The 20,559-nt window shown below is 37.8% G+C and overlaps 1 protein-coding gene across 1 annotated transcript in view; it reads right to left on the reverse strand.

Moving 5' to 3' along the window:
- Window positions 1–15,195, reverse strand: part of focad (focadhesin) — a 95,791-nt gene extending 80,596 nt beyond the window's left edge. Inside the window, exons 1-5 of the mRNA XM_041221620.1 lie at window positions 15,134–15,195; window positions 9,945–10,030; window positions 8,548–8,622; window positions 6,818–6,972; window positions 4,598–4,702 (exon numbers count right to left, since the gene is read on the reverse strand). Of these exons, the coding sequence (XP_041077554.1) occupies window positions 4,598–4,702; window positions 6,818–6,972; window positions 8,548–8,622; window positions 9,945–10,001 (392 nt within the window). The 5' untranslated portion in view covers window positions 10,002–10,030; window positions 15,134–15,195. The remainder of the gene's footprint in view (window positions 1–4,597; window positions 4,703–6,817; window positions 6,973–8,547; window positions 8,623–9,944; window positions 10,031–15,133) is intronic.
- Between the last annotated feature and the right edge of the window lie 5,364 nt (window positions 15,196–20,559).

Raw genomic sequence — 20,559 nt, forward strand, 5'->3', positions numbered from 1 at the left:
TACGCATTATAAAAGATATCATGAATCATGCTACAATGTCACTAAAGATCACAGAATCTTCTGGAACTGAGACCAGACATGTGTTGTGTTGTTTTTAAATAGTAAGTACATTCATAACTCATGAATAAACATAATTTTAGAAATAAGCATGAAAAAATAATACTTTTTGGAATTTGAGAAGTGCTAATAAACTGGTGTTCCCACGATTTTATAGCGGGGAATTTTAATGAACATTCAATTTAACCTTCAATGCAGTGCTATTCATCATGCTCATCTTAATTTTTCTGGATATATAGAACCTCTAGGAAAAAAAGAAAAAGAAAAAAAGAAAACAGTAATTTTGTATGAATTACTACTTTCTTGTCCTATTAATAATTAAGCAGTCATTTACTCATCTGCTGGAGCCAGAGCCATCACTGCTCTTTGTATCTCTGAAAACATTTCAGATTCAGGGTTCATTTGTATTGTTTCATACCCATAATTCAATTTGTATATAGCTCTGTAGATAGACACCTCATACACTGAACATGGCTAGAGTAAAGTGGGTACCCAAGGACACAAAAGATACTACTGTTACAAATGTAATAGCAAAGAAAAATTCTAATTAAATGTATAATTTGAGAGCACTCATCGTTAAAAAAAAAAAAGCTCTGTGCTTAAATTACAGAGTGAAGGAGAAAAGCAAACTATCAAAAGCAGGCAAAACTACCAAAACTGAACTCTGCCCCTATTTCTTTTGCACTGTAAAAATAACTATAAACATGAACACCCGGCTTAGAGATGTCATTACTTAAAGAACCTCATAAATCTCCAAGCTCGCTATCAACCAGGATCTCCCTGGAGGTCAAGACTACAGAGAGCAAACGGTCATGTTCACCCAGAGCCTGTCAATCGGGGAGACGAAGTGGCCGTCTGCAATCTGACTGACCATCTCTCTCCTCCAGTTTCCCACAGAAATGTGCCACCTTCAGGTACTTCAAACCAGACTCCAAATAAATGGTTGCAATCTATCAGACTCACCATAAAAAAAGCAGGTACCTGAAAAGATAACCTTAAGATTCCAGGTCAAATGCAAGTTTAGGCAGCCCTGGCATAGTTAACCAAATGAGGTGTAGCTCAGGAAAATAAACAAACCCCTGTCTAAAAGCTTCCTTTGCACAGTTGAAAACAAGCTGGTTAATATTTATTGAAGCAAAATGTAGAAACTGAATATGTATCCTTTATTAAGTGTGTGTGAATTTTTCAGTCTACAGTCATTGTATCTTGTATCTTGTCTGTTGTCTTGGGTGGAAAGTTAATGGCTTATGTGTTATTAGAAACCAAGCTGGATAGCTGACAGACTTGCCTTACACAAAGACCAGCCTTACTAAATTCACGTCTCTGTTCACTCCCTCCATAGACTAGGTACAAAGACATATAAAAAAATGCCTTTACTGTAAAGAACTCCTACAATTATAGACAAATCAACGTCCATACTACACTTTATATCTTATTAGTATACACGGATACAGAACATTGGCCCAAATCTTTCAAATCTTTACTCCAATGTGCATAATAATTGTGAAACAAATATAAAACTGTTCTAACTGAAGGAATAAAACAATTGCAAAAACCAGCAAGAAACAGAATGAGTAGTTCTGAGTAATTTATTTATAGTTTTATACTATTTAAATATTTCCCTTTTCATGTGCTTCCAAATAGGCTCTTTGAAGTCCAACTGCATTTCTTCCTATCTCACAAGTCTTGTAACAAGCAATGGGTTGTCTCTCCACAAAAACAAAATTGGGATTATTGTGTTTTTTTTTTTGTTTTGTTCTTGTTTGAATAAAAACTCAACATGTATTTTAGTTTCTTTTAAGTGGTAACTAAAGAGCAAATAAGGCGTACAAGGAAAGTCTTTCCAGTGGATGAAACCCGAGGAGGCAAGGGGGACACTGTTTTCATGTCTGCCCTATTATGGGACAATTGTCGTTTGTGCTTCATTCTGCAGTAAGCTGTGTTATACATGTTATTTTTTTTTTAAACTATACTGCTCAATATTAACAGGACTTGTAAACCCAAAGAAAGTGAACAGCAATTGTCAAGTAATTTCAATTTTACAGCTTGGAGTGAAGACTATCTTGCTTCATTGCTTGCATACAAGCAATAGAAAAGTGAACATGCTGTCATTAATATATATATATTACTATGGTCTGTGCCTGAGAATCCATGACAAGGATCTGTACTGGCTACTGATGCAGCACCCACCAAATGCATTTTCTTTTCTTTTTTTTTCTTTTTAAAGGACTATGTAAAAAATGTAAAAAAAAAAAAAAAACCCTAGTATGTAGCAAAACACTATCCACAACTGCATAAAAACCCGCACTACAAACAGGATAGTTTTGGAGGAACCTGACATTAGAGATTTATTGAGGTTATCTCAAGTTAACATTCATGTTCCAAGACAATTTTAGTTAATTAAATCAGAATGGCAATACATTTCTCAAAATATTATAGCTTATTACACGGTATTTAACACTGAGCAATGGAGGGAAACTTGTTACTCTGAAGTCAATAAACATATGCAAATTATTTTCAGTTTGTTTAATATATAAAGCGTGCCAGAGGCCATTTTCACAACATCTTATTTGCCATTTATCTTATTATGTTAAAGTGCAGTAAAGGTGATTTAAAAAAACATGCATATATATATTTATTTATTTATTGCACACATTTTTTAACATCTGCACAAACTAGTGATGTCCTTTCTTGACTGACACTGAAGTAATAACTACTTCCAGTATATGTTTCGTTTTATGAAATGCCCTTGAGGTGTATTCATTCTATCCTCACTCTAAATGTGAAAGTCTTGACATGAATATTTTGTAAACAATACACATAGGTTTGCGTTTCATTTTTCATAGTTTCTGGGTTGTTGGGTTAAATTTTGAATTTAAAACAGCATTAAAATCAGGATTTATTTCTGATCCTATCTTATCATACACTCCACAAATAAATATACTTAATCTACCTACACTGAAATCAGCCAAAACCTGAAAACTTTAATCTTTAAGTAATACCTTTACTTATAAAGTCTATAAAAAATAGAAATACGCAATTGTGATTTGCAGTTATTTCTGAAAGTACCAAACAGTTTTCTCTTTGATCTATAATGTAACATTATGTGCTTTTAATATAACCAGGTAAAATGTCTATTAAAATCTGTTTATATATATATATATATATATATATATATATATATATATATATATATATATATATATATATATATATATATATATATATATATAACTGGCTAACTAAGGTAAGATATACAAAAATATATGGTGTAATATATATTTAGATGAGAAATGCCTATAATGTAGATGATGAATTAACATACTGTATGGATCAAATTGATGGTTTTGCATTCTCTATTTGAAATTTCTATGATAAACCCTGGTGCCGACCAGCTCTCAACACAGCTTTGACGGTGTCTCTCCACGGGGCTTTCACTTACCAAATTAAATGAACAACAAGTAATTCATGAAGTTTCTAAATGTTTATTCAACTGCTGTAACTGCTAAACATATTACACATTAAATATAACATTAAATATGCAGAACCTATATAACCAAACAAAACAAAAAAAAAACACCAAACCCTCCAACTGGTTTGGATTATAACAATTTTGTGCCTAAGACTACATTTGTCCTTTATAAGATGTAGGGATAGAAAATACTGAACACAAAAAAATTAGCCTACCCTTGTTAACATTGATATTGAAAACGGTTTTAAAAAAGTGTCTAGTGTTTAACACCCTTATTTAGGTCTTGCAGCTGGAGTATTTTAAGGCAGGAGATAAATGATAAAGATATATTAAGCAGAAACATGTAATCTACATAGAATTCAGCCACAAATCTGAAAACTTTCATATTACCTATGAGGGCAACATCAAAGTCCAATAAGCATCTAACCAAAGTGTGTAGAATGAATGGTGACCCTCTTGCTTCTTAGTTACAGAGCACCAACAGCATGACCTCAATACCAAGAGGGTCAGATGCCTTACTGTAATTACATTGACACTCAGCATTATGATCACTGTATAAGAAATGATGCTTGAAAGAGGTGCTTAACCTTTGGTTCACCTTAACCTTTGGGTAAATCTCATAACCTAAGAGCTCTTCAATCTGATTTACCATGTGAATAAAACAGATAGAGGTTATTTTCATAGCATTTCAATGTAATTAATTGGACGAGGGCACTTGCAGGCGCTTAGATAGCCCTCTTCACAGCTGAGACCCTTTCAAGCTATCTTCAGGTTCTTCAGTCATGTGTATATGAATGGACAAACTTAGTAGTGAACACACTCTTTAAAACCCTTCTTTAAATCAAACTACTTCCATTATTACCAATGAATTGCTGGTTATGTTTCTGAATTAGCCAAATTAATACCATTTGCCATAAGATCACACACAGATACCATAAAAAGGAAAAATTACAGTAAATGAAGGTGACAGTCATCATTTGTTCTCCTTTTTTTCATGTACCTTCATTATCACTGTATTTTTGACATCTTTCCACCCATATCATTAACAGATAAGAGGAAACAACCTACCTTATTGTAAATGGGCAGGAGTATTTCTCTTTTCCAGTCTCTGATAAGTCTACAGCCTGCATGTGCAGTAACTTCCCAATCACATTAATTAAACCCTGGACATTCCTGTCAAAATAAACAAGGCATGAAAACAATATTGTTTGGCCCTGCAAACCACAAAAGTTCTTACAACAGCAATAATCATGTGTGTCTGAAATGGTTTAGTTAACAGTTATTTTTTCAGAGGACAACCACATTTGACCAAGAGAATCCAAGAATACAGCTGAACATCATCTGAAGAAGACAGGTTCCTATTCACAAAACTATAACTCTTAAGTTAAGTAAAGCCAGCTTTGGACTGATTAAATAAAATGTGATACTGATGGAAATGTTCTAGTTTTGTCTGCAGGAAGTCTACAATTCCAATGCACATATAGAGTAGGTTTCCTCTCACCATTAGTTTCCTGTGTTACAGGAAACAATACCTGCCCTCACATATTTTAATAAGCGCATGAAGAACAATTCTTAATGAAAATACACCACTGAATAAATTGCAAATATTCTTAAAAAAATATAAACATGTACTCTATTGCTCGTTAATTGAATCCTCCTAAAAAGCAGGACTACTAACGTACACACTGAAAACATGAATGTATGCATTGTATATGAGCAGTAGCAGGAAGAACTGGCTGGAGAATGCAAGCGAGTATTTGGTATGTCAGCCCAACCACAGCTCATTAGTGATATGGTCTTTGCTACTCCTGTTATTTTCATATTGTTATTCAGAATTTGGATATATTACTGCAAAGGCAATGTACAACAGTGACCACTAATGCAAATCTGCTATCTCAAATACGGTCAGAGAGTATATGATAGGAGCCATAATTTGGGAAATATACATACTAGCAGTGGTCCAGATAAGCTGCGTACCTGCCATTTTTACACATAAAAATCTGAAATATGCACTTAATTTAAATTTAATGAGTAAAAATATGCATAGCAATTTGGGGGCACAGCTTGGCTGCCTCTCCTGAAGATTCCACTAACAACTACATCTCCAAGAATACAATGTCTTCATTTACTAGAAAACTACACAAGAAAAGCAACCAACAAACATTATCCAATCTCTGGCTAGTCCTGCTTTCTTTCCAGTCAATCACAGTAAAGGGCTATTCACACTATAGTGTTTATTCACTGTGTTTTCTATGGTAAAAAATCAAACCTATGGAATTGAATACTACCTTTCATACTTGAGCGTAATCACTGCAGAAAAAAAATTGAAACGGGTTCGATTTTTGGGCGAAAAATGTCGCGATCGCCACACTGTCCTGCTAAATTTGGATATAATCTGAAGGCAATATGGATCAGGTGCAAGCTGCCATATGGTTATTGCTCTGAAGAAGAGAAAAAAGGGAAGAATGTATAATATATAATACAATATAATAACGAGCAACGGGAAACCCTAGGGGAGTACCTGAGTCTTGTGCAAGAGCTGAAATATACTGTATATATTTATATAATCTCAAATTGTGTTACAGGTAATAAATAGTCTCAACAATCTGGAAGAAGGTGAGACTTCATTGCAAGAACGTATTGACCCGGAAGGGAAACAACGTGGCAGCCGCAGATTGGAGAGACAGCTACACTCGTTTACCAAGGGGTCACGGGCGTGACGGCATAAAAGGGGCCGGAGAATCACAATCTACTCCTTCGCTTGGTTTGCACTTGAACTTGAAGGACTATGAGAGATGCAGTAACCACTGTTTAATAGAGAGAATATTCATGAGTGTTTTGTTTGTTTGTCGCTGTTAGTAATTGTCTTTGTTTGTGAATCACCAGACAGCTAACACGTATCCGGAGCTGTCGCCTTGGGCCAGCACAAAGCCGGAACAACACTGCACCACAGTCACAAATAACCTGTTATCACCCACCACAAGCACCACTGCACGCACCCAGGACTGGTACCTGTGTTAGTATTATTGTGGGGCAGATAAAGTGTTTATTGTTTGGGCTGCAACCCATTGTTATTATTAGCGCCACGCATTACACATTGGTGTGTATTGCCGGGGCTTATTTTTTAGGTCACCAGACACGGATTAAAAATATAAATAAATGCTGTTTTTCCAAACCAGGATTACAATTGTCTGTCTGTGATTATTCCTGCACTGCATCACCTCTGCACCTGTTCACAATCAGCAGCCACTTTGCCACAGGGGCATACAGAGGTAAAGACTATAGTACCTGGCAGATGGAATGAGATTCAGGATGTTGTTGAGCACATATTGATGGTCTGCATGGTCCTGGGCCACAAGCACCACTAAAGCGTCACAGCATGCAGCCCGCACCACCACATTGTCACCGCAGCACTTCTCCCATAGCAGCTCCAACGCAGGGGTCTGAAAAGTAGCCACATCAGTTATAAAAGGGCAATAATCGTCCTAATAATAATAATAATACATTTGTTTTTTACTTCTTGGCCTATTTTGTGCAGCTACTTATCATGTGACCAATTTGGAATGCATCCCTTCCCCATGGCAACAACTGCTGTGTCCCTATCCAAAAATCCAAGGCCCTGAGTTGCAAAAAACCTGGATGGTACTTAGCTTCCATCTAGCATCTTCCGGTGACCTAATTTAAATGAAAGGAGTGATCTGTCAAGTATTATTCATATTTATACTTTCATAACACATCCCACAAAGCCAGAGTGCCATGTAAAGATTACTGCTGCTCCACACGGCAATATTAACTATTGTGGTAGTCTTGCTTTGTCGGAGGATATATTCTTGAATAAGGATATCATCTTGAAACACATTTTCAAGTCTCTTCTTAAGAACTAAAGCCTCCACAGTGCACCAAGCTCTGCCTCCAGGCAGTTCCTGACAACTGAATACGCTGACATGTCAAATGTAAATATATAGACTGCCTTGCTTGTTTTTCATGATGCAGTCATCATCATTTCAAATTAATTATTACATCATCCTTTCTATTCTGAAACAGGACATGGTAAGCAAATAGTTGTTGTTTCAATTGATGAGTTAAAGCCTAATCTAGTGGTAGTTTGGTTGCATAAGTTGCCTGTTCACTCCCAGAACAACAGATAATTAGAACAATTACACAAGTAGGTATTGATGAAAATAAAAGCAGCTTTAAAGTTTCTGTTCCAACGTGTACTTCATTGCTGGAAGGCGCATGTCCAAAAATGTTAGTTAACTTGTTGTTTATATAAAGCCTTCAGTTTTAGGTTGACACTTTTATCTAAGTATGTATTCTTCAAGAAAGCAGTTCAAAAGGATTCAAACTGTAAACGATTCTTTTTTTCTACACATTTTTTCTTTAATTTACAGTAATACATTAGAATCTGATGCTATGCTGGCTCCCCTGCTATATAGCTGTTGAATCTGATACAGATATAAAACTTAACTACTCAAATGTTCTAACAATATACACATGAGATATAACACAGGCTACCAAATGATGCTACAATACAACAGGGTTAAATATTTTATTTGACATACAATCTTACTGTAAATGTAGGTGTATATGATTCCAATAATATTCAGCAGCATCCAGTAAGTATTAGGACACTGGGCATCAATACAACACCCTTCCACAAATTCCACATATACCGCTCTTAAATTATTAAAATAGGATCCTTCCTGGAGTATTTGTACAGAGAATACACAGACGAAACTTGCATGAACTGATAGATGTTTGATTTTCATATCTTTACACAAAGGGCCCTACGCTAATTACTGGCAGTAAACAGTGACATTATTTCAATATAAATGAGTCCCAAAACCTCTTGGCGGGTGTGTTTAACTTTCTAAAGAGTACAACCAATTTAATTGAAGACCCTCCAAACAAATCTAATGCTGTCCAAGGTGGACAATGAAATACTCAGAAATGGAAAATAAAAAGGGGTGTCAAATGCCCCTTTACATTTTTGCACACAGAACAAAGAAAAGATATACCTGCTCAGAGGACTGTGTGATCTTCTCACTCAAACATTTTTCTTTCAGCACTGCAGTGGTTAAACTCCTCACGGCCTGAAGAAAACAATTAGGATTTATTTTTTTAACATTGAGAACATGAAAGTTTGAGAATGAGAAAAGGCCATTTGACCCTCCCTTGTTAGAACTCAGTACAAAAATATAAGCAGTCTTAAGTGAGACCAAAAAAAGAATTATGATTTATAAATTTAAAAACCACAGATTCTGGACATTTGGTCTCCTTAAATATGGTGATCAGTTGGTGATCAGTTGCCTGGTTGAGTAGAAAGGTTGGAATTTTGCTTTTGTGGATTCTATTGCTATGCCTTTTTGTCAGAACTACATTTCCCATCATCCTCTTGCTCACATATGTAACTGAGATGGATTTACCAGTGAGCATGAGGATGATGGGAAATTTACACAATACATACACACCTTAAGTAAACAATTGTAGCAACAAATGGGAACATGTAACACAAAAAAAAATAAAAAGGTTCTTATGTACCCTTTCAAATGTCCCTGGTGTTTTAGATCATACTACTTCACCTGGTAAGCTGTTTGTTCCATGTATTTATAACTGTAAAAAGAAAGGGCTTCCTACCATCTGTTCTAAACTTACTTTTACTCAGCTTCCATGTATGCCATCTTGTTCTCTCTGTGCTAAATTTGAAGTAGTGTCTTGGGTTAACTTTATCTACACCATTCATAATTTTAAAGACTTCAATCAAGTCCCTGCTTTCCCTTCTTTTTTTTTTAGGCTGAAGAGATTTAATTATTTTAGCCTGTCCTCATAGCTCATATCATTAAGTCCTGGGATCAGCCTAGTTGCCCTTCTCTGTACCTCAAGTGCAATTATTTTTTTGTAGTGAGGTGACCAAAACTGCACACAGTATTCTAGGTGGGGTCTAATTAGGGCACGGTTTAATCTTAGTATAACCTCTCTATACATATTCCATGCTATTTGCAATATAGCCTAATAGTCTACTTGCTTTTTTAATTGCCTCACCACATTGGAGAGATACTTTTACTGATGACTCCACTATAACCCAGAGATCCTTTTCAAAGTCATTGTCCCCCATTTCCATTCCGTTCATTTTATACTCATAACATGGATTTTACACCCAATATTTAATAATTTTCTTAGCATTAAAATGTATTTGCCACAAGTTTGCCCAGTTACATAAATTGTCCAAATTCCTTTTAATTCGCTCAGATGTGGTTTCAGAGTCCACTAATGCACCAAGTTTGGTATCATCTGCAAATCTAACAATCTTGGACTGTTTATCTTAGTCCAGGTCATTTATATAAATGAGGAACAATAAGGGGCCAAGAACAGATATTCAGAGCACAATATATTAATGTTTAAATGAGCACTATACCTGGGCCTGAATAAGAGAATTAGGGAATTCCAATCTTTTCTTTAAATCTTCAGACATCTTAGTGGATCATTTTAAGAACAATATTGCTGAAAGAAAAAAGAGAGAGAACAAAATAAAAAAGCTATTGGGTTTGTAATAATCTTTACATCAAAATCCAATTTGCATAATAAAAAAAGGGAAATCTACCTTTGAATATTACAAAACACCTTACGAACACTTTTGAATACTTAAATAAGCATGTCTTAGTTTCTTATTACTTGTTTGGTAACTCTTGTATGGTGCAAAGATTGTGTTTTATTGTAGTTTCTATGGTTACACATGACAAAATTAAAAACCCATGTGTACAAAAAATATGTTTAACTACAATAAAGACTGTATAAAAATTCTACAACTGTTACACAACTTATGAACACAAGTTTCATAGGTGTCTATGTGTAAGGGCAGTTTAGTTTACTGCACTTACCATAGAGTATATGTTTACAAATAACTGTGGAAGGCCTAGGTTACAAGGCTCTCAGGGACACTGGTACCGGTGTCTTTTACGCGCGCATGGTTTGTCAGGACTTGTCTACGTCCTGGGGAAGCTCGTCTGTCTGTCTGTCAAACACTGGCAGGCCCACTGTGGATTACTATTATTATTTTTTAATTATGCTGGTAATACAGCTGCATTGTGCAAGGTGCTAACTTCAGGATGTTGGCACATATTGTGCATTGTTGTTTCCACTAAGGAGAAATGGAAAATATGGACCTGATCACATCTTGGATCGGAGTGGACTAAAGGGCTGAACACTATCCTGAGTTGTGGCCCTTTCATGTGACTTCCTGTGTAAGTTTGCTTGTTTTACTGAAATCCATTTCAAGCTTTCTTGCTGACTGCTTACCAAGCATTTCAAATCTCCCAACTACTAGTCGATTGTATTAAATGTTTAGAAAATGAGCTCCCCTAAAGTTAAGTTAAGTTTGATAGTGTTGATGCAGTTTTAAGAAATGTAATGAAAGCAGTACTTCACTTCCCACTTTCCTGGATCTTAATGTTCTGGCACGGACAGCGAGTTAGTTTGGGAAACTAAACAAAAATAAAAGCAGTCTTAAGTGAGACCAAAAAAAGAATTATGATTTATAAATTTAAAAACCACAGGTTCTGGACATTTGGTCTCCTTAAATATGTGGAATTTATTATATACATAATATATATATATATATATATATATATATATATATATATATATATATATATATATATATATATATATATATATATATATATATAATAAAATTCACTGTGTAAAAAGAAATAAGTAGTGTAGGAAGTACATCAGAGGATACAGTAACTTGATGTCTGATCAGTTCAGGGTCACTGAATATGACCTACTTTTCAAATAAATAAGTTAATTGAACTAAAGTCTGTACATATATTTTCTTTCTCAAAATAATAGTTGAGTTGGTTGGTTAATTTGGTTTGTGGGTTTGCAGTGTTAAAAATCACCTTGGACCAGGCAATCCTGCATTAGAATACTGTATTTCAAATGTCTGTCACAAGCCCAGTTCTTGGAAAGCTATCCACCCTTTCATATCAGATACTGTTATTGCTAATCTACCCTTACACGTTTGCTCCAGGGAGACAACAGACATGCCTCATATTATCACTAGATGACAAACAGAGGGCAGGGCTTTACAGTATGTGGAAAGTGCATATTGTTACAACATGATACGCCTGTGTAGTCTACTAATTGCAATGAAAGAAGTGTGTATTGTGTAATGCTACAGAGCATTAGTCACTACTTGCTGTTGTTGCTTCTTTTGTATTATGTATTGTTGCAAAAAAAAGTCAACTACAACAATAGCAGTGCAAAAGACATTCAGTTAGGAATAGACTTAAAAAAAGGAAAGACTTAAGAAAGGAAAATATTTTTAAGAAAGGAATTGTAGTGAAAATGCAACTTGTAATATGACATGCGAAGAACATTTTATTGCATCTAACATTTACTTTGAGATTTTTTTTTTTATCTTTAGATTTAGACTTTAAAGATGTGGCCTATTCTTTTTGTCCACATCATTGTAAACGGACCCTGCACTTAGGCTCTTCTTAACTATGGAACATCATCACCACAGGTCTAATACAGCTGCAGGTAGGACAGGAAAAGAATCAGGGAAATCTCTGAAGGTCAACACCAAGCAGTTTGTTGTCAAACTGAAATGAAACACTGAACAGCTTTAGCTGTTGTCATTCAAGTTTTAAGGAAGGTTATATGTTGAATAGCCTTGTTTTATTTCTAACGTATGCCTGTCACATATTATCATAGCCATTTGCTACGCTACAATCCTTCAAACGTACTGGAAAAATTGTATTTAAATTTAGAAAATGTAATTTGCTGCATTGCAAGGGTCTTATCTTTTAATATGTGACCGTTGCTACACACATCAAAAATGTTTCTTCTTCACTGCTGCAAATCTGGCACATGTTGTGCTTCAAGCAACAAAAATATGGCTAAACAGAATAAACAAAAATGTTCCTTGCTGAACTGAAACCTTCACACAGATGTGACTGTTTGTTATTTCGTCTGCTGTCATGAACTTTGTCTCGCTCAACCCGGGTTAAAGCGTGTCAACCCACATCCTGAGGTGGGTCGCTGGGACCCAGGTTAACCCAGATACGACCCAGGTACGTGGTTTCACACCACATAGGATTGTGACCATGGTAGCCAGAACCCGGGTAGAAGTGTCAGTGTGAAAGGGGCTTATGTATATCTAATATTACTTTGAGGAGAAATGATGAGGGAGCTTAGTGTGTTCTCAGTGTGTAGCTGCATTTACTAGGTAAAGGCTTAGGTGTGAAAACTGGGTTCAAAATAATTTTCCAATCCACCTGTAGAGAAAACTTTAAACTTTTTCAGAATTCAACAGTCTTGAAATGATCAGTTCACTACATTATATTAAACACACACTATATTGTGTACCAATGCATTATTAATTTCATTTATTATTTGACATGTTATAAATGATATAGGATACTGTATACCTTTAACATAAGGTGCCACAGACAATTCGTTATTCTGAGTTCAACCTTTTAAGAGATAATTCCCAAAAGAACAACAAAATACTGTTGTAAACGACATCCTGTTACTAAGCTGAATAATGGCAGATTAAACTGTGTAACAAAAAATTGTTTTTTTTTTTTTGTTCCTGGGTAGTAAGTGTTATTTCCTAATTGCTTATGCCTCAAAAGTATAGAACATGGCTATTATTCCCCACAAACTTTGCTTTTGTGACCAAGATAGTGATATTTCAAAATATCACTATTTCCAATGGGAAAACGGGCAAATGTGTGTCTTTTCGTTCACATAAAGTCAGAAAAAAAACAACATATGAATCCAAATTAACATGTATTTATACTAAAGTAATACAAAGATGACTACAAAAGATTTAGAAGTGAGTAGTTTTTCGAGATTTACAATTATAATTCTGACTTTATTTGAACGAAAAGACACAAAAGCGCCCGTTTTCTCATTGGAAATAGCGATATTTTGAAATATCACTGTCCTGGTCACAAAAGCAAAGTTTGTGGGGAATAATAGCCATTTTCTATACTTTTGAGGCATAAGTAATTAGGAAATAACACTTGCTACCCAGGAACAAAAATTGTGTTACATAGTGTTATCAGTGTACTGTGATGAGGACCCAAATCTTTGAAATGGCAACAGTACGTAAGGAATGGCACACCCTTCTTGACCTGATAATGCAAGTAAGATACAGCTCATCGTCTGCCCTTGTCCTACTAGTGCCCCTTCATGCTGCAGAAGCAGTTGCAACACAGCTTTAGGATTTTGGATAAGTGAAATAAAAGGTAAGAACAACTTTTTTTTCTGAATTTGAGATACAGACTTTTAAGACTTACTGTAGTCTAGGTGGGCCAATCAATTTGTTTCATGATTTTTGATCTTTTTTCAGTTTGATGAAAACAGGCAAATTAAGTTTTTTTCATGCACATTGCCAGGGTTAACATTAGTTCACCCTAATAAAAGTTTACAACATTATTTTTCCATGGTACTTTTGCAGTTTTACCATGCTTTTACCAGGGTTGTACTATGCATTACCAGTTTACCCCGATTTGACAGGCTTATTAATATGCTTTACCATACCTCACTGTTCTTTACAATGCTTACCTATGCGTTATCATGCTTTATTATACCTTGCTATGATTTTACTATGGTAAACTTGTTTAAGAGCATTTAAGCATAGTGTTGGGTAAAATGTTTTACTGTTTTTCTTTATGATCAGGAAAATAACTAACTTGATTGTAATTGAAAAAACTGAAAATGATACCAAAACAGTAGAACAAATGCACAGCCATACTAAACACTCTGGCCTGGTCTGACACCCTGATACTACGATTAACACTAATGGACTACCTTAACCAATGAAACATTTGGTATAGTCCAAGATTAGTGCTAATCAGAGTCTGTAAAACTAACAATAAAGCAGAATATGGCTTAAACATATGCGTATAACTGAAGTCAATTTGAAGCACAGTTTTTTGATGAAGATGATAATGACCTAGGCTCATACCTAGGCATGTCTCCAATATGGGGAGAATGTGCAAGCTGGTATAAATGACTGTAAGTTTATGATTATTAAAATTAGAATTTAAATATGAGCATTTGTTGTTCATTTGTAATCATTTAATGGTTAACGGGCGCCCTTATGACAGCAAATAACAGTTTTAACTTAATATCTTACTGTATAGCAATTTATGAACTGAAGAAGTACATTATATATGTGTATATATACATATACATATATTATAGTATATATATATATAATATATATATATATATATATATATATATATATATATATATAGTTGTTGTATGTCCGATCTGGCAGATGTCATAGACTAAACGTACGGGGTATTGGCAACTACAGTATCTGATTTATATTTATACCGTACGGGGTTGATATAAGCAGGCTACCTTATTACTAGGAGATATAGCAGACGATTTGGGCTGTATGTAATGACAAAGAATGCAGAATCAAATAGTTCAAACAATTTTTAAATGTACGATACTTGAAGTACTTGACACTGTATTCACAACAAAGTGCAATATGCGAATTACACCTGTCAGAATATGTTCCAATGCAAAGAACAATAATAATAATAATAATAATAATACAAGAATAATTCAACCTACCGGCATCCGGTAAGCAAGTCACAAAACTTCAGGATTGACGCTGCAGAAACTGTGCATGGATGTACGGCAGACGGAATAGGTCAAAATGGAAAAGGCGTTTTACGTTACTCTTATGCGTTTTTGAAGCTATTGCATGAAGCTCAACAGTACCGTGTAACTGAAAATGAAATGTAAATAAACGTCTGCAAGTGATGTTCGGTGAACTTATCATTTTGGAAGTAATATGGCTCGACTAAAAAACTTTGACATCTGATATTAAAATAAATCCCTTCGTCTATATATTTAACTGAGAAAGATTTGAGTTTAGATTCTGTTGTTATATCGGGATGTCATGCAGTCATACACTTGACTAAAATAATCATAGATTTAAATAATAATAAATAAAGTGATGACATGATCACCAACGCATGCAATGTTTAACCCTGCAAAGATGAAGTTAGACTTTCATTATCAGACAGATTTTTGCATTGTGGAGAGGGGGCCTCTTTGTAAAAACAATTGACTGAAAATTGTTAGGTCTTTATCATCTGAAAACCTAAAAGTCACATAACCACACTATGTCAATTTAGACTGCAGGGCAAAGTGAAGAGCACTATTAGATATTGCCTGAAAAAACATTGAACATATTAAGTCTGCATCTAAAACTGTTTATAAGATTTTATCAGTTTAAATATGGCCCATAATGGTTATAAAATGTATAATTTTACATGTAGTACATGGAGCATTTAGGGTGTCCTCAGGTTACCGCGCAGCAGCGACCCCTGTAGACCGGCCGGGCGGAAGCGGGCCTGCCTGTAAGGAGAGAAAACGCCAAAAAATAATTGGCCTTTCCAAATTAAAAAAAAAAAAAAAATTAAAAAGGTGTTTGTGGATTGAGAGAATGTATCATTGTGTGCTGTGAGATGTGTTACTTGCTGTGAACCAGTTCGTGCAAATAAAGAGCCTGCTGGCTGTTGAACCATACACTGTTGTCAAGGCAGCCTTCTTTTTTGCTAAATTGGTGATGAGAATTGGGATGGATTGAACACCATGGAAAGTAAAGGAGGAGCCAGTGGAAAGTGCGACCAGAGCCGACATGCCACAACTGTCCAGGCAGAGATCAGCAGCAAGAGAGGGAGTCTCCCGAGACTGGCTCCGAGAGTGAGAGATGGAGAATGGAGTCAGAGCGGGTGCTGCAGAGAGAGAGACCAGCGGTGTGCGGCAAGACACAAGTGGGATGTCGAGAGAACAGCCAGTTGGAATAAAGATCCCGGGATTCGATGGCTGAGGCAGAGAAGGCGAGCCAACTGACTAGGGTGCTAAGGGGCGATGCACAGGTGGTCCTGTTAAACCTTTCTCCTAACAGCCTGGGAGAATGCAAGGTTCTCGTCCGCCTGCTTCAAGTGCCTGGTCACTCTAGAGGGACTCAGGTTGAGGCTGTGATGCCATCTGCAGATGTCAAAGGTGAGCCTGTCCAGTCTTGCTTTGGAGCTGGAGAGGGAGAGCCGGTGAGCATACACAGAGTCTTCCCCCGCTGAACAAGGAGAACAAGCCAGGCAACAATTCATAGAGGTACTCAGGACTGGAGAGCTGCGCAAACACCTCTGACTGCAACACCCTCAGATCCTGCAGGCTGCACTCCGATTGGTGGAGGAGGGATCAACAAGGAGCCGACAGTGCGCCAAGCCTAGCTCAGTGAAAGGGAACCCGAAAGCGACACACCTACACCCCCCTGGCTCCCCGAAGCCGTCACCCTTGTGCAAGCGCTTACCACCAGTGGCCCCTGCATGCCAGCTCTCGGGTCTGGCACTGCTCGAACTGTGGCCAGCCTGGTCACCTGTAGGTGCAGTATCCTGCAGCAGCCTCGCCGTCTCCAGTCACCGGGCCATGCAAGCCATTGGGAAATAACTCCAGGTCTGGATGGATGGGGAACTGCAGACCTGGCTACAGCACACCCCAGAGACAGCTAACAGCAGACCTGCACACCGCATCCAGACACCGCAACTAGGAGGGGCCCAGTAGTACAGCCAGGGGAGTTGAGGCGGCTCTGTCATCTGTCCACCAGGATGCTGCTTCAGTGGCAGTGAATGCAGTCTGGCGCCATAGCTGTGAGGGGTTAAGCCCAGAGCAGCAGATTCAGCTGTGAAACTGTTGCTGAAGTACAAAAATACCTTTGCAAACAGTTCTGAGGGAGCGAACTGTAGTCATCTAGTACAGCATACCATCAACACGGGGGATGTAGAACCTATCAAGATGAGCTCTGCCGACTGCTCCTGGCTCGGCAAGACACTGCACAAAAGACCCTCAGCGAGACGCAGGAGGCTGGATCCACTGAGCCGTCCGACAGCCTGTGGGCTACGTCGGTCATTATGGTCCCCAAAAAGGATGGAAACGGGAAGTTCTGTGTGGACTACTGGTGGCTGAATGAAATGACCCGCAAGGACTCTTACCGGGCGGTGGAAGGAGCCAGCAGACCGGGAGGTGAGGTGGCAGGTCATGGTGCTGCACTCCCGACAAACTGTAGCACTGGCACGCCAGGTTCAGGATCCTTTTAGATGGACAAAACGCTCAAGCGGCTCCAACAGGCATTTTACTGGGGCCGCTGCCGTTGGGACTCAGACTATTTCTGCATGCAATGTGATGAGCATGTTGCAAGGAAAGGACTGGGCTGGTCGCATGCCCCACTGCAGCAGTTTTCAGCCAGGGAGCCAATGTGATGAATCAAGGTCGATATCCCGCACCACTCCACTGCACCCCCAGAGCGACAGGCTGGTGGAGAGGTTTAACCGTACCTTCTCCGGCCAGTTAGCTATTGTCACCGCCACCAGAAAGACTTGGATGTACAGCTGCCCCTGGTCCTGTTAGTCGACCAGCTGCACCCCTGCTTTGTTGATTGTCGGCCAGGAGAACAGAAGCTTGGCTGAGTTATTGTTTGGCTGGCGACCCTATGCTGCAGAGGATGCCCCAGAGCTTGAGTATGCAAGGCACTTGCAAGATCATCTGGATACCACACATTGCTTTGCCTGCAGCCAGTTGCAGGCTGTAGGCGGTCTCCAAAAGTGGTAGTATGACCTTTGGGTGAGGGGACGGCACTTTTCGGCCGGGGAGTTTCTGTGAGTGTAGCCCCTGCCATAAGCGCAGACGCTACCCCAAGCTGGACAGTGCTTAGGTGGGGCCATGTCGGGTCTGGAAATGACTTGGGCAGGTGACCTGTCGGATCCATTTGCCTCTCAGGGATCAGAAGGTGGTGATCCATCGGAACTGGCTTGCCCCATACCGGGGGTTGGGGGGCACAGTGACAACCTGGGGGCTGGACTTGGGGGCTCTGACAGCCAGCAGGCTATGTAATGCCGGGTGCAAGCAGACCTGTTTATTTGTGGCTGTATTACATTGTGGAACTGTTAACTTGCTGTATTTGATTGCTTGACCCATGCGGCAGGATGCTCGGACTACCCGGGAGTCACCAGGTGCTGTACATGACTCTGATTTGGTGAGGAACGTGACATTCTATTGTTGCATTTTTGCTAGTTAAAGGTTAGTGGGTTCTGATTGGTCGATGCCTCACATACTTGTAACTTTGTGTTTGCTGCGTCTGGTTCTGAGGGGGTATAAAAGAGAGTGCAGAAAGTGTGTGAGTGTGTGTGGATTCAGGGAGAGGACATTTGTGAGCTGTCTTAGTTGCTGTGAACCTGTTGCTGCAAATAAAGATCCTGCTGGCTGTTGAATCATGCTAGGTTGTCAAAGGCTGCCTTCTTTTTTCCGACAGCAATGCTACACAACTTTGCACCTAGCAAGAGCTAGGGGAGGGGGACAGATAACATCCAGGGGTTAACTACATGTTACAGAGTTAGGGGTAGCGGCCACTGATTGGTTCAACCACAATGTTGCAGTGTTGATGGGCTGTAGGCTATAAAGGGGCAGCCTAAGAGCTAGCTGTGGATAGGGGACTCAAGTGAGTAGAAAATCATGCTGAACATCTGTGTGCTGCCTGTTGCTGAATAAACAAGCTGCCATTTTAAGAACACCTGCTTCACACTTATTTCTTGCTAAATGCTACAATATGTTTGACACTTTATTTTGTTAGATGGATTGCCTATATTTCTTTTTTTGTGTGTCAGTTGTATGAATATTACAAATATTAATTTGTGATTATCATATGATAAATATTGGCCTACTAATTTTAAATGCACCCACTGTTAACAATTCAGTGGTACTACAATTGAATATATTTGTAGATCTACTTAAATTAGCTAATTAAATATTTCATAAATCTATTTCATGTCATCAAGTTGTTTATTTAGTGATAGGAAATTATCTGCTGGAAGACCCGGTTTGTTAACTAAGTGGTAACACAGAGCAATATAATCATTGATTGCCAGAGCAGTTAAGATTAGTTTAGAAATCAATAGATGGCTTTGCACTGCCATCCAGTTACAGTACAAATAACTGTAAACCTAAACCTCACCTAGAGCTATTACATGTGAGAAGTCTTGGTTTTGTATGGGCTCCGTGGAATATGTCCATATGTATGGTAGGATTTTGGATGGTTCATTGCCTCTCGGTAGCATTATTCTTTTTCAATGAGGAACACTGCATAACTCAGCTGTGCAAGCTTTAAAAAGGTCCCCGGTTTAACTTAGTTTACTCTATTTTTAAAATCTCGTGGATTCAGTGTGTAATATAGTATTCAATTCTAGACACCCGTAACATTTCCAAATGGTTAGATTCAAGGTGCCCCATTTCCATTTGTTGCACTTTCACACAGTGAACGCGGTGTTGCCGATCGTTTCTGTGATGGTTAGCAGGGCTTTACCATGTATTATCAATAATGATTATTATTTTACTTACTACCATTTTTTTTTTTTAAATTGTGGTTTACACACACACACACACACACACACACACACACACACACACACACACACACACACATATATATATATATATATATATATATATATATATATATATATATATATATATATATATATATATATATATGCACCAGTGTTGCCTGTGGGAAATCCTTATCCTCTCTTTTAGCAGGTTAACTTTCCTGCGTTCTGTTCTGAGAGTTTGGTCGTAAATGACTTCACACAGCACACCAGCGTGACGACAGCCTTAGCCTACTAAAAAATAAATAAAAAATAAGGTACGCGATGACGATAAATCCCTCTCAGTAATCTTTCAGTATAATGATAGTAAACTTGAATAAGTATATTATACATGTGCACCGTCTTGCTGTTAACCCTTTTCTTTTGTTGCTAAGCAGCAGTCGCGCTCCTCTGTGTGGCAGCGCTCCTTAGGAGGGTAGTTAGGTACAGCATGACATTGGCTGACTGATCAGTTAGTTACCTCGTTTCATTGGCTCGCCTTTCTCTGTTATGTCTGTGTCTCACTGTCAGTGTACACAAACAGCGCATGCGTCTTGACTCAATCTTCAGCCC

This window comes from Polyodon spathula, chromosome 2 (genome assembly GCF_017654505.1).
Source record: "Polyodon spathula isolate WHYD16114869_AA chromosome 2, ASM1765450v1, whole genome shotgun sequence".
Classification (NCBI taxonomy): domain Eukaryota; kingdom Metazoa; phylum Chordata; class Actinopteri; order Acipenseriformes; family Polyodontidae; genus Polyodon; species Polyodon spathula.